A 15,238-nucleotide genomic window follows, 5' to 3' on the forward strand; every position below is an offset into this window, starting at 1 on the left:
CGGAATGAGGGATTCCACACACCCATTCATAGCAGCTTTGGTGGCAGAGCATCCAAACAAGTCAGGAAACTAACATATAAATACAGCTCTGAGCAAAAGAAAATAATTTGTTAAAAGTTGAAGGAAATTTGGCTAATTCTGCCTCTGATCAAAAAAGCAACTATATACACAGCAGGACCCAGATTTTTTTTTTTTTTTTTTGACCAGCATATGGCCCATACATGACTCCCCACTTCCCAGTACACATTGTGGGAAGAAAAAGAGAAATCATTTTTTAGATCTGTATTTGGAAACACTGAGTCATCCAAAAATTCAGAGAAAAATCAGAAGCTGCCAGCATTGTGGTATATTCCCCATCCTGCCATCAAATGCCCTATCTGAACCATGCTGTGATTTCTGTAAGGAAGGCAATACTGCTCCCACTCAGCAGAGCTCATTTCAACTGGTCAAGTTGGGAGTGGGGGTATCTCTGCCACCTCCTGCTAAGCAAAAGTTATAAATCATGTCCCCACTCCACAAAGTAAAAAAAAAAAAAAAAACAACCCCAACTGACCAAACAAAAAACCCCAAAAAATCCAAAATAACCAACAAAACCAGCCAACCAACCAACAAAAACCACAAAAAACCCAACAAACAAACAACCAAAACACACAACCCCCTCATAACCAAAACAAAACCTCACAGAAATAATTAAGCTAAATATTGAAAAGAAAATAATATTAAAATGTTAACAGCAATTCTCATGAAGACTGATGCAATAATTAAATGGAAATAAATTAACATTTCCATTCCACTAAATGAAATAAACACAGAACCCACACACACAAAACCACAGAGTTTATATACCACAGAGTTTATATGGGAAAGACAGCTTAAAACTAACAAGGTTTAACTCAAAACTTTTTTTTTATTAAAGTATGAATGCATTTATGCTGAAGAACAGTTTACATACATTGTAAAGCAACAAGCATATTTTCAAGAGGTGTGGGCCCTCCTCAATACATCTCCATGCTCAATCTACATGCTTTACCACTGGACTCACACATACACTCTCACATACAAACACAGAGACACAAAACACAGACACAGAGCTATCTGCTTGGATTAGCTTTCTTTTAAGGCTTCTGTAAGGTGCCCTAGTGCCCCTAACATTACCATAATTACAAACAAAATTGTACAAAGGAGCAGCATTACTTGCAAACTATTGATCTGCTCTCAGCCTTAAAAAATATCAAGTGAAACAAGTTTTTCCTTTATTTGAGTTTTATTAAACATCTGCATTTAAGAAAGGCATGACTGTGTATCTGTGAACAAGGAAAGATACGGGAATCTTAATATGAGGTTCTCAACCAGAACAGATGTTCAAACCTGACTCCTAAGGGACCATTTCCTTAGATCTTTACAGTGAGGCAGCCCTGTGTGGTGAGACACTGCCAGCTCCATCCCACCAGGGTTGCTCGACCAGCAATGCGGAAAGGGGCTCACAGTGCGGTGCCCACCGTGCTCGGATCTCGTCACACCTGAGGTTGATGAGAAGTCACAGTTCTAACACTGACACACCCAAGCGTCCCTCAACTCTTCCCAGCTGGCCCCCTCCTGTGGAGCACATCAGGGTAGGATAATGCAGACAGCAGGGCTGACTTGCTGAACCCCCAGCCACCAGGGAGTATTTCTGCCCACCCCTTTTTGGTATCCTGCAGTGAATAGTCTGAAACTGCAACTACTGGTGTTGGGTGAAAGACGTGGCAGCCAGTACATTAAGAAAATAGGTACAATGAATAAAATAAAGGATAGCATATGATATAATGTGTACATACAAGCATCTTTCATTTTTTATCTGTGAAATGTGAATAAACTGCAGAATGCCAGGCCATTAGTCTAAAAGGCTGTGTATGGCTGTCCTAGCCTACATATGGTCAAAGGATCTGTGTGGTGTATCATAGGGAAAGATTCTTCGGGAACCATTAGGGCTTTCCAGGCCTACTTGCTCTTGTGCATCAGCATCAGCCTGCAGCTAGGAATGCCAGAGAAGCAACTAATAAAATTGCCTGACCAGTCTTGTAAAACAAACAGGAATGCCTGCACTTCATGGTATGCACCTGAACTACAGAGACAAGAAAGGGACAGTGATGGGAGGGTGACAGAGGTGGGGGAGGGAGATCTCACTTTTACAACAGCAGCAGATTTCAATGCAACGTAATTACTTTAATGACGCATATCTGTAGGTACCAAATTGCTCTTCTGATTTAAAAAGCTGGTAAGACAAGTGTTTGGCAGTCCTTTCATTACCCAGTTTCAATTGTTGCTTATTCATCTATCAGCTCTCATTCCCTAAGCCATTTCTGCCTTTGCTGAACTGTGAATGACCTCAGTCAGCCATCGTCAGATTCAAATTCATGAGACACTTCCTCCGATGAGCTGTTCCTGTGGATCCGGCCGTCGCTTTTCATGCTGTGAAAAGTCTTCTTAAAGGCCTCCATCATGGCATGGGCCAGCTTCTTGGCCTCCAGCTTGCTCTCACACTCCACAGCGTGGCAGTCCATCTGGTAGGACAGGTCATCGTTGATCTCCCGATAGACCCAAGCGAAGATGTTTGGGCTGACGTTGTGGTCAGCAGTGCAGTAGGCTATACGTGCTACCTGAAAGGTATCCATGTGCACTGTCGCCTCACCTTTGAGGTCCAGATGATGCAGCCAGACTTGGAAAGGGCGAATTTCCAGAAGGGCATTAGCTGGGTAAACATCCTCCCTGGTGAGCGTGTGCTTCTTCCACAATTCAATAACTGGTTTTTCTGTGCAGCCTGACAAAAATTGCATCCCTGTTGTGGAAACCTTACCCAAATATGTAACCTGCAAAGAAGAACAAAGATAGGTGAAAACACAGAGAGCAGACTCTGGTGGTACTTTCTGCCATCTGGGGGAGTTTCATTGGGGAAAAAAAAGCACACACCTGCCCTCACAAACTCCCTGATTTCAGCATCATTTTCTGTAAAACAGTTTTCAAACTGCTTTCTAAATATTTGCTTTTGCAAATGCTGACTTCACCATTCCAACCCAGAGATTAAAAATGCCCAAGTGTCTGAGTTTCAAGGCATTCCACTTTCTTCACCTCCCCTAGAAAGCTCAGCTTTAGAGCCCATGACTACCCCTAAGCTCATCTTAGCAAGTGCAAGTGCCACTGGAGCAGGTCCCAGGTAGCTGTGATGCAAACCACGTCTTTTTTTTTCTTCATACTTTATTATTCAGATGATTTATCTGTATCATATTTCAAACATTAGTATTAGGGAGATGGAGACAATCTTAGTTTGATAATGCAAGGTTGCAGGGGGTCAGCAAAGCATGATCACAGTAGAGGATTTTAAACTGAATGTTTCTTTCCAAAATGATCTTGTTTTTCCACCACTTCGGCTACTTCTACTTAAGTATTAAGCCAGGAACAGCTCAAAGCTGTTCAAAACTTTATCTTTGAGCAGGGCTGAGATATTTATTACATCAATTTAAGGAAATATGCTGTTAAAAAATCTAGTAATAAATCTACCTAAGTTTAATCACATTATCTCTCTGCTTTCCTGTCTAGTCCTTTTGAGTAAATACCCTGTTAGGCAATCAGCACAGGAAAGCAAGGTGGTTTTAGTGCCTTTAGAGAAATTTGTTCACCAAATATCAAATTCACTAGGAGGTCCACATCAAAATTCTGTATTAAGCCTGTGCAGAAACATTCCCCTAAATCTGTGCAGCTACTAATGAAGCTTCCTTCCACTTACAGCTGAATGGGAGATTATTTTATCTGGGAAAAGGGATTTTCTCTAGGAAAGACAGGTCAATGCCACATAAATGCAATTATGCAGATTATTCTATTTATTGCTGTTGTCAGTATGGTGCATTTAAGAACAACTATGTGAAAGCAAAATTGTTCCTCATTTATCTCTTGCAGCAGTAACTGCTTGAGATAGAATCTTTTACCCCTTGCTTGATGTCTTAGAACCGCTACATTTTACTCAAGGCACTTGGAGGAAAAAATAATCACATGCACTTTTCAAACTAATTTCTTCAAAATTCTGCATTAAACACACAGTATAGGTTATTTTTATGTTGTAAATGTGTTAAGAAATGTATAGAAAACACAAGGAATGTCCACATTTAAGCACATTAAAAAATCATACCCACAAGAAATACGGGATTTGTAATCCATGCAAACAGTTTTCCACAAGAAAAATATTTTGCTGCAAGTTTCACACGTTTTGTTAAACTCAGAGGCCTAAATTAAGCCATAATTAAGGAAAAAGCTTACAAAACTTCATTGGAAGTCTGTGTGGCTTAATCATGCTTGCCAAAAAAGCAATTTCCTAGCACTGACATTTCAAGATGGGAAGTCTTATTCTTTGCCTATAAATATTCATGATTTGCACTGGGAATACATTGAATCTTATAAAGCTTTGTATTTTTTTTGGAACAGTGGGAAACACAACAGCTAGAACAGTTAACAAGGCAAGACCTACCAGTGTTTTGCCTTATTTTATTTTATTAGTGATGAGAGTTGAGTTCCCTAAAGTACTGTAGAAAAACTTAAAAGAAAACCTCAGTTCACAGTGCCAACTAAACACATAGAAACAGCACATCCAGGACCAAAGAGGAATGTGTCTACAGCATACTGGGGGGTATTTCAACATATATCCAAAGTCAGATTGCTTTGAATGGAGCAAGATCATTGTGCAAATTTGCACATTCAATATATTTTCCAAAGGTTTGCTCAGCACTGCTTCATACTCACAAGCCAGCTAACAAAAGACAAACACTGTAACTTCACACTTGGAGTCAAATTCAAAGCCCATTTCAGCGTTAGAAGTCCTTCACTAACTACAAAGAGATTTGCACAAAGCCTTTAAACCCCGAGGAACAGTGAAATTGCCTCTTGCTCGTGCACTTTGTCACTGCCCAAATACAGCTTTGAATCCCTGGCTGCAGGAGAGAGCTGCCACCACGGCAACATTTTATCCCCCCAGCTGCTGTTTGGAGAAGCCCAGTGTCACCTGGAGACCACAGAAATCAGCACCTCTCATGAGTGCACAAGAGGGGATGCAGGGAATTGTTTCACTGCTGGCTTGTCCTAAAGAGGAAGCTGTTCCCAGCTTGTGAGCTGCCCTGAGCAGCAGCATGAGGATGGGGAGAGGGGAGGAAAGCAAAGGCAACTCCATCCAAGGCAGTCAGTGTTGCTGAGCTCTGTGCTGCAAATTCACCCCAACACACAGCATCAGCTTCTGAGCATGGACGACTCCCAGGTGATGCTCAGACTCCTTCAGCAGCCAAGGAGCAAAATCAGAGCAAGTTGTCACACAGCAGCATAAATTGAATTTAATGTTCTCCTCTGTTCCTCTGCAGCAGCTAACTGCAACCTCCTGTTGGCCATCAATCAGTGTGTGTGGCCTGCTTAAGAGTGGAGCTGCAAAAAATAATGGACTTCCCTAAAATAAAGCAGTTGTATTTTAAGAAAAAAAAAAAGCAGTGAATTACTCTGTAAGCAGCCAATGCAAAAGTTACTAATAATAAGGATGGAATTCTGGCTTGTTTACCAAAATGGGATGTACTGGTCTGATTTACTGTCCCAGTTCTGTCATGGTATAACTGTGTAGGAACCTTTGGTAAGTTGCTTCTTTTAACATCACTTTGAACCTCCATTATATAAATCTCCTTTTCCTTTGAGGACACATCCATAAATATTTATAAGGTGCTTACACATTACAATAAGGAGCTCACAGGAAAGAATAAACAAAACCTCAACTTTAAAGTTTCTCCTGTGCTGTGTCTTATATAGAAACATCTACACCTACTAGTGCTGTTACTTTTTGGTTTTTAAAATGAATTATCCTTTTTTTTCCTAGTTGAGATACAAGCATTTGACAAGAGTAGCATCACTGAAGCTCTTGGTGAAGACAGATGTCTAACATTTCTTCACAGTATGGCCCCCTGCTAAAACAGAACAGGGATACAGGGGCTGGGGAGACACCTCCACTCTTTGACCCACAGAAAGGTACTTCTCCCTGAGCTCAGAGTTACAAGGTTATTCCACAAGCAGTGCTCCCTGCATTTTGGCTCCTGCCTTGACACATCTGACAGCATATCCACCTTGGTTTAAATGCTCAGAAACCTCTGACCACACCATTACAGTGAAGCTAGTACAGTACAACCATCTTCCTTTTCAATTTCCAAGTCTGCCAACCAAAGGTCAAAGACCAGAAAATTCCTTTCATTATCAGTTGGAAAAGAAAGCTATTTTGAGGCAAAAATTCCCGCTGGTGGTGTTTCCCATTAAAATCATTGATATCTCATCAGTGTGAAGCCAGCAGGTATTATAAAAAAAGACCCCAAAAAACCCCTGAATTTCATCTTTAAGAATTTTAAGAATGAGATGCGAAGGGCACAGAAAGATATTAGTAGTAGCAGCAGTAGTGATGTTGTTACAGTTATCATTGCAGATACAGAAACACACTGAAGTGCCTGAACAGCATCAACTCCACAGCTTTACTGACCAGAGAGTGATCATTGACAAAGACAGGCAAGGCCACGGTGCAGGCTGAAAGCCACATCTGTGATAATACAGCTCTGACCACCAGCAAAAGTTCACCAGGACTGAATAATGCTTTTTTTTTCCTCTGAAACTCTGCAACTCACTTGGCAGCAAACATCACTCCAGAAAATTACTTATTTGTGCAAGTGTGGCATGTCCTATAGCAAGTGTCATCCTATACACAGTGAGGCCAGGACCTTTATTCCCTCCCCTCTAGGGTTGTTAAGCACTGGAATGAGCTGCCTGGGGAAATGGTGGAGTCACCATCCCTGGAAGTGTTCAAGAAACAACTGCTCATGGCACAAAATGCCATGGTTTTTAGTTGACAAGGTGGTGTTTGGTCAAAGTTGGATCTGATGATATTGGAAGTCTTTTCCAATCTTAATGATTCTCATGATTCTGTGATTCTAGCCTCAGTGCGAGGCAGAGTAGCTACAGGTTGGTTGCAACAAGTAAATTATGATCAAGCTGTTTCAGCTTTTACTTGTTTTGGATACTATTTTAAGGGAGAAAAGGAATGCAAATTCAGTTCAATGCAACTGTGTTAACCTTAAGCAGTGAAGGCATATCCTATCATATCTTCTACCAGGGATAAGAGAATATTTCTTTATGGCCCTTTTAGTCCTTTGTGTGTTCCATCTGTTCCACAAATTTCTGGAAGATACATACATCTCACAAAAACTTCTTGCACATGTTAAAAATTATCCACATTCTTTCCAGCCATACTATGGCAAATTTCATCCTCTGGCAAGCCACTGTCACCAAGCATGACATAAAATAGTCTTGAGGCTTCAGCACCTCTATGCTTGCAAGCATCCAAACATTTTGTAAAAGCCAAAATGTTCTGAAGAGATCCTTATTTCACCCTAGAGATTTGCCAACACCAGTGTCAGTATCTGGCAAAACTGTCCTCAACTGAAAAATGCTGTGCCTTTGCCCTTTTGTAATGCAGCTACACCCATGTGACACATAGAGATGTCTCATGTCAAAGGACATGAAGAATAATTGATGTCATTTTTCACGCACTCTCCTGGAAAGACAGAAATATCTGAGTATTTTGACATTGTTGTTTTCAGCCCTTTCAATCCAATAACATGGTGAAAATATCTTTTAATAACTATGTTTAAGAGCTTACCAACTTTGAAAAGACCAGTAGAGCAGCTGCCATAGACATTTAAAATTCTAGCACACTATGATTTGTCAGAATTAATAAGGGTTTTTTTCTTTTCATACCCTTTTCATACTCTTTCATCATTGATCTCACATTTTTCACTAGCAATTCATTGCAGATAAAGAGTAGCTCAGCTCCTGCATGTGTCGCTCTGACCTCAGACGTGACTCCCCAGTGGATCATATATCCCTACTGCCCCTACCTCACAAGCCTCACTTGGACACCCGAATTTAGGCAGTCATTTGACTTTTTCTCCTTCTGTTCCCTATCCTCAGCCCATAGACATCAGTGCTCCAAGAAATCAGATCCAAGCTCTAAAGACCCATAATTACTGCATTACAGGAGGACAAATGCTCTCTTGGCACAGGAGCTTGGCGCAGGGACACACACCCCACAGGGTTCTCGGCTCTCTCACTATTCAAGACCATGATCAAAAGCCTATATGTAAAATTAACTCCTTGTTTATTTATTTAATATAAGTATTTCTTCCATACTAGATAAGGAGGGTCTTTGTCAGCAAAATCAACACAGAAAATGAAAAAAAAAAAAAAATTGAGCACTGACCTTCAGCTAGCAGGTATTTATTTACTCTGCATATTTGCAGTCACTAGAGGATCTTGAATCTTGTGCAATCTTAGTAGTAGGTGACTGTCTCTTTTGTTTATCAGTGTTTTAAAATAAACATTCCTTTAGCCTCAAATTTGGTCTAGTTGCTACTGATTATGTTTGATCAAGACAGTTTGCCTCACTTAAATGCGAGGCAAGCAGAGGTAATGAGACATTTTCTTCCTGAAAACAGAACTGCTCCTGTGGCACCTTCAGGATACGTGGCAATGAAGAAAGTGACTGTAAGGGTCTGTGTTAAGATGCACAGGTACAGACCCTCCAGTCAGCAAGCAAACCATCACAGAATCATAGAGACATCAGGGTTGGGAGAGACCTTTAAGATCACACAGTCTGACAATCCACTCAGCACCACGAGCGCAACCCCTACACCACTGAACCACATCACCCAGCACCAGATCCAGACACCCATTAAACACCTCCAGGGATGGCAACTCCACCTTCTCCCTGGAAAACCTGTTCCAATGGCTGAAGCTTGTCAGTTCATCCCAGCCAAGCCAAGAAACACCAGACCAAAGATCAGGTAAACCTGCAGAAGTTTTAAAGAAGAATGCAGAGGAGATTGGAAGAACAGCAGCCAAAAGCTGGTTTAGAAGGATGTATGCATGTCTTGTTGAAAATTGCTGCAAGAACACATCGATGGAGATGCTCCCTGGGTTTGCAGCGCAAAAGCAGATGCAGGATGAGAAAGTTCAGGCACATATGGTCACAGCCAGGACACAGCAAGCTTCATCTCCACATCATTACAAGATCTGGAAACCTCTGCAAGAAGTTGCTACCTCAGTTGTGCTCAACTTCACTGCAATGACAGTGTGCCCAAAGCCCCTAGTGGCACCTCCAAGCTGAGTGGCTGGGGAGAATCAGGGCTCACCAAAGAGTCACAGATTTGATGGCTGAAACTAGTTTTTCTTTTATCCTCAGTGGAGCTGGGATACAAGTGGGACAGGCCTGCAGCATGCTGTCCAACAGCTTGGTAAGTCCTGGCACAGCTTTCATGTCAATAAAAGCAGATTTAGCTGTAGAGTCATTTTCAACATCTTTAATTAACACATCCAGCTCCAGGCACAGCAGGAGTGCTCTGTGCTGGACAAGGTACCTGTCTCACCACACCAGCTCAGCTCTCCTCAGCCTAAAGCACAGTGACTCAGCCTCAGGCTGGCAGCTTGGGATTTAGAGCCAAAAGCTGCTTTTTGGCTCTGAAGGAAAAACAAAAATATCCCAGACATTCCACTGGATCACTGAGCAAATACCACGAACTGCATTCAAGCAACGTTTGCTTAAGACCTAAAAAATAACTCAGTCAAGTCAAAAGGCTGCACAGTTTCCCTCTGCCTGTCACTGCTTCCTCACCCACACTGCCTGTGTCCAGCCAAAGCCTTGCAGCACGAACACAAGGGTCTTTGTGGGAATGGCAGGGCTCCTCAGCACAAAGAAATACACAGTAAATGCAATAATGTCACTTACAGAAATATGTGAAGAACTGTTTTATTTTTGAGACAAAATTCAGAGGGAGAACAGACAGAGCTAGGCAACTATTTAGTGGAAAATAACCATCAACTCTTAGGGCTGCCCACTGGATTAGGAGAGGAAAAAAAATACATCAGTGGTTAATGTCTGATTTATTCCAAGGAATCAAAGGATAGCTCCAGAAAAAGCTGGAAGCATCAGCCCCTCTTCAGCAGTTAAGTCAACAGCATCTGAGTCCTTTTTGTGGGACCAAGGCTGAACTTAAGTCTTACAGTCATGCTACAATTCCCCCTTGAAAACAAAAATAATAAACAAGCCCAGCAAGAAATGCATTTGGCTCTTTACATCTTCAGAACTCCTAAGGAAAAACAACTGCTGGGCAGCAGCTGCTCCAGTTGCCATCTGTCCCCACAGCCACGCTCACAGCAGCCCTTTGCAGGTGCTTTTATTTTCCCATGTGTTTCTCAGCTGTGACCGTGCAGCAGATCCTGCCTTAGATGCCCCCCAGGAAGGGGTCACCACACAAGTAAGGGACAGCACAGAATAGTCACTTTGGATATAGTTCCCCAACTAAATGCCTTTGAAGGACAGAAGAGCTTTCATTTTTAGTCCATCATTGTTCTTTCAGGTTTTACAGCCCCCATGCTTCTCAGAAGCTGCAGCAAGCAAAGGAGAAGGGAGAGCTGTGGCACTGTGAAAATACCTTTTCTTGAAAAATGCTCTTCCCCAGTAGAAAGAAAAACATAATACCAATTTCAGTGCTGCTGCTTCTGAAGTTGCCTAGGAAAGCCCTTTAACATGGCAGCAGGCAGAACAGGTGAGTTACTGTGATCCAGAGTGGGTGTCCCAACATCCAGGCCAGGGCAGCATCTCGAGAATGGGGCTTCTCTGAGGGCAGAGCTCACCCAAGAAGTGCTACTCATTTCTCAAGCACTATGCAGGACAAACGCTCCAGGAACTGCAGATGACTGGCATCAAAGTGCAGGGCACATCTGAGATAATGTCCCAACTCTGAGTAAGACACCAAAAGCACACAGACATCTCAGAGCCCCTCTTCATAGCTAAATAAACCTCTCATCTTCCCAGAGGAGAGCTCTGCCAGGCCTCCCACTGATGGCAGTTGAGGAGAGGAACAGAAGACAAAATGCAGAATGCCCACAGGAGTGAACCCTCCTTACCCTATATGATCAGCCCCATCAGCAACACTACCCCACACTGCTCGAGGAGGACATGGGAAAACACATCAGCATTTGGCAATTTTAAGATTTATTAAATAAATAAATGTACTGGAAGAGAAAAAATTTACCCTTGATGGCTTAATTTATAAGCTCTGAGAGGAAAAAAAGCCAACAAGAAAAAGCCCACTGAGTCCACAGGCCAAACAGCCAGTGTGGGGTAAATAAAGCAGAGAGCCAAACTCTCCTGGAATAGAATCCTGAGAAGCACAACCATCCAAGCTTTTCACCTTTCATTACATCAGGCTGCTGCTCAGCAAGTCTTTTTATAAACTACCCTAGGTATTAGAGTACTGCCTTCAGTTAGATCTAAGAGCATCTAACTTATACCCAGTGACCAGGAGTCTCTGCCTCACCAGCAAAATAGTTAACCAAGCCCAAATACAACCTCAGCAAGAGCCAGCTTTGCTCCCTGCAGCCTCCCATTAGCAACAAAAGGATCGCCTCTTGCATTTCATTCTCCACTGGACAGGAAGCTCTTTTTGTGGTTTGGCTTGCAGGGATGAATCTGAAATGAAATCAAGTGGAACTGGCAAACTGCAGTGAGCTTGCAGTCAGAGACTCTTCAGTCCTGGTGTGAGTGGAAGATTTACGCTGCACTATTTAAAACTCAAGAAATCAATTTCATTCTAGCAGCAATTTAAAAATGTTGTTGTGCAAGACATAACTGAATGAACAAATACATCCATCACACATAACCTCAGCAGGGCTGCTGGACACCCTATTGTACAAGTCAATGATTACTTTTATTCCCAAATATTTTCTTTATGTTGCTATTTAGATCACTTTCCTCCTTTGTCTCCTTTCATTGCCCCTCTCTTTCTACTCAGTTACTGCTGGGTTGAAATTAATATTTGAATAAGCCAGTTCATTTCCCATTGTCCTTCAGGAGTCTTCACAGGTAAGGAGAGAGGTGGAGGCAGCCAGGAAGGTGCCATTATTGCAATTTCTTGAAGTTCCTTCACACAAAGTCCTTCCAAAACCTTTCCTCTGCTACCTCAAAACCTTCTCACCTCCTTCGGCCAGGAGAATGTGGCATAAATTTGCATGACCACAATCGCCCTGCAAATAGACACCTACCTTGATGTTTATGTTCAAAGTACACACAAATGTCTTTCACTACACGTTCTTTATTCACATGAGGTTGAAACCGAACATGGAAATCTGATTAAGCACCTCATCATGTTCCAGAAAGCTTTTTAGTCCTGGGCTCCTCACAGCTGTTGTCTCATATAGAGGGAAGGAGCCCATGGACACAGAGGGGAGCAGACTGTTCGCTTTTACTTTGTTCCCCTTCCTTTCCAACCCACAGAAAATTCACTTTGGCACCAGTCCTACAAAAACTTTTGTACCTCATGGAGCACACAAAGAAGGAGTACAAGAACAGTTACTACTTCAGCCACCTTTTCCATTGAGGCATGTATATTTTACACACTCTCCAAGACTTTTGGGCACTGAAGCACTCCCAGAAAGCCACACAGAATTCATGTTTTTCACTATCTTTTGTAGGTAAGAGATCTGTCCTCAAGGTTCCCTTCTTTGTGCATTCCCCAGGAGATCCTTGTGTTTCTCCTTTAGTTTTTGCCTTCAAAAGAAGATGCCAAGTAATAAAATTGAACAAAACCTCTGTTACTAAGAAATTCAGTTCTGGAGACCAAAAATCTCAACTGCACTTGATTCCTGGCACAACTTGACAACACCTGTAATTAAGAACAAAAGGGAAGGGAGCCAACTTCAGGAATCACCAAAGTGACTACAAATTTGGATTGTATATCAAAGGAAGTGTCAGTTCTACATTGCAGGAAAAACAGAAGTAATGTTCATAAAATTATTTCAATTCTTCCTCCCCCAAGTGCTATAAGACCAGTATCATTCAAAAAAAGAGAAAAAATTACAAAACAAACCACAGAGACTCCCAGAAATAGCAGTATTTGGTCCTTCTCCTATCATTCACACACTGCAAATGAAACACATTCCCTGAGGAGTACAGGGAACACAGAAATATCAACCCCATATAAATGTAATTGTACCCACATCCCGCAAAGTCTACGATTAAAATACTCTGTCATTACTTTTGCATCTCCTTCATGAATCATTATGTGAAATGAGTTCCATGACTTAACAAAACTCTGAGATTCTTCCCACTCTCAAAAATTTTAGCATCTCCAGGAAAAGTCTTATTTGAAGGCTGGAGAAGAAGAAATACAGTGCCTACACTGGGATGGAGCACTTACACTGCAGCAATGAAAAACAGACCTTGCATACTTCAACTTAATAAAAAGCACTAAACACATTATGAAGAAGAAAATATAGTTAAACAACTCTTTTTATTGTCAAATGAGTCCTTAGATAAATATGCCTGATTTATCACTTGTTTGTGTTATCAAATTCTGGATCCAGGCCACAGCAATACAGGCTCTACACAGACAAGAAAGAATACAACCTCACTGCCTCTAAGGTTTATGACACTGTATTACAATTAAACCAGAAATTTCCCACTCAACAATGCAACAGTATGTTAGCAGACTAAACAGAAGACTTTAAAGGAATAAATATGTCCCAAAGACCATAATGATGGAAGACAATAGTGCCATACAGTTTTTAATTCATTTCCAAAGCCATGGTTCACAGTGCCTCCAAGGTCCTGTTTTCACAATGGATTAAGTGCTTGCCTGTGTCTTCAGTGCAGTCACTTTGCATTTAGGTAATGTTTTTCCAACTAGCACAGAAGGACCTGAAAATGATCCTTAGGCCCTGTGAGTGAATTGGGTATTCATCAGGCTCTCTGGGCTCCAGAGATGCTCATCTCCTGCAAATTTCTCTCTGCATCAGGAGGCTTTTCACAGTGTCACAGAGGGAGCCTCCTTCCTTTTCTGATTAATTTAATCACAGTACCACCCAAGCACCTCTCCCAGAAAGGGTACGTCGCATCCAACCCATTCTCTTGGCTGTATTTCACCTCTAAGGTGACAAGCCTGCAAAGCAGCCAGAAATGCAGTCCTTAACCACCTGCAGCAAAACTGAGACATGGACATTTCTATAGTGCTAATTTCAGCCAAGATGAAAGGAAACACTGAACCTAGGATGGGAGAGCCTTGAAAGCAGCACTCCAAAGTGAAGGACTGTCTGGAGGAAAGAAGGGGCCAAAGGTCCTCCTCTCTGGGGACAGCACTGCTGCAATTTATGTCATCTATTACAGCAGCTTGCCCCAGTAGCATTCAGATGGTTGCAGGTCAGACTGATCACTATTCACACCAGTTGTACAGCAAGCTCCTAGAAGCTCCCTTCATATCCACAGTTCATTTCTCTGTATTGCAGAGGTCGTGGCTTTTACAAAGGGCAGAAAATTCATTTTCATAGATTCCACTAGCCCTGAAGTTGACTTTGCAAAGACAAAATCTATAGCGAGTAGCCCTGCTGTTGATCTGTTTGATAAAGGACAATCTGGTGCAAATTTTAGAGCTCTATGGAAAAAAGATACTTATGAAAATAAAGAAATCCTTCACTGTTTTTTCACAGTTACCATCTTCATGCAGTAATGAATACCAGCAGCTAAAAACATCGTAATTCTATTTTCTACCTTCCAGTTTGCAGTCTGGCAGTCACTGAGCCATGACCAAGCCTTAGGGAGCGGAGAGCCCATGAGGGACTTTGCCACTGACACTCAGACACCTTTACCCAGCTGCTGCTTGGCCTAACCAGGGACAGAGGGCCAGCCCTGGGTAAAGCAACACTGACTCTGAAATGGCTCTTCAGCATGACAACAGAATGCAACTTCCTAAAGAATTTAACATTACAGGATGCCTATAACATTCTCTTGAAGCAAAATGCATCATTTGAAGCAGAGGCCATTGTGTAGCAAAATAAGCTCAAGGAGGTCTCACCACCTAAAAATCAACATATGGCTATGACTCCAATATATAGATGGTAAAAATCTCAGAACTCTTGTGATTTTTTTCTATATAAGCAATTACTTCAACATTTTCCATTAACAAGCTGTTTCATAGCTCTGTAACAAGCAGAATTTATCAATCCTGTTTATCATCATCCTAGAGTTACAATTTTCAATATAGTTTTTAAAATTATTTAATAGAATAAGCAAACCTTTTAAGAGCTTAATAGTCCTTGATCATATCAAACGAAGAGTACAACTAGTGCATAATATTTTCTCCAGCAC

General features: G+C 41.7%; 1 protein-coding gene across 1 annotated transcript in view; it reads right to left on the reverse strand.

The window, feature by feature from the left end:
• Positions 1–887: 887 nt before the first annotated feature.
• Positions 888–15,238, reverse strand: part of PID1 (phosphotyrosine interaction domain containing 1) — an 84,736-nt gene continuing 70,385 nt past the window's right edge. The window contains exon 3 of the mRNA XM_036389212.2: positions 888–2,849. Coding sequence (XP_036245105.1) covers positions 2,373–2,849 — 477 coding nt within the window. The 3' untranslated portion in view covers positions 888–2,372. The remainder of the gene's footprint in view (positions 2,850–15,238) is intronic.

The sequence above is a fragment of the Molothrus ater genome, chromosome 10 (genome assembly GCF_012460135.2).
Source record: "Molothrus ater isolate BHLD 08-10-18 breed brown headed cowbird chromosome 10, BPBGC_Mater_1.1, whole genome shotgun sequence".
Lineage (NCBI taxonomy): Eukaryota > Metazoa > Chordata > Aves > Passeriformes > Icteridae > Molothrus > Molothrus ater.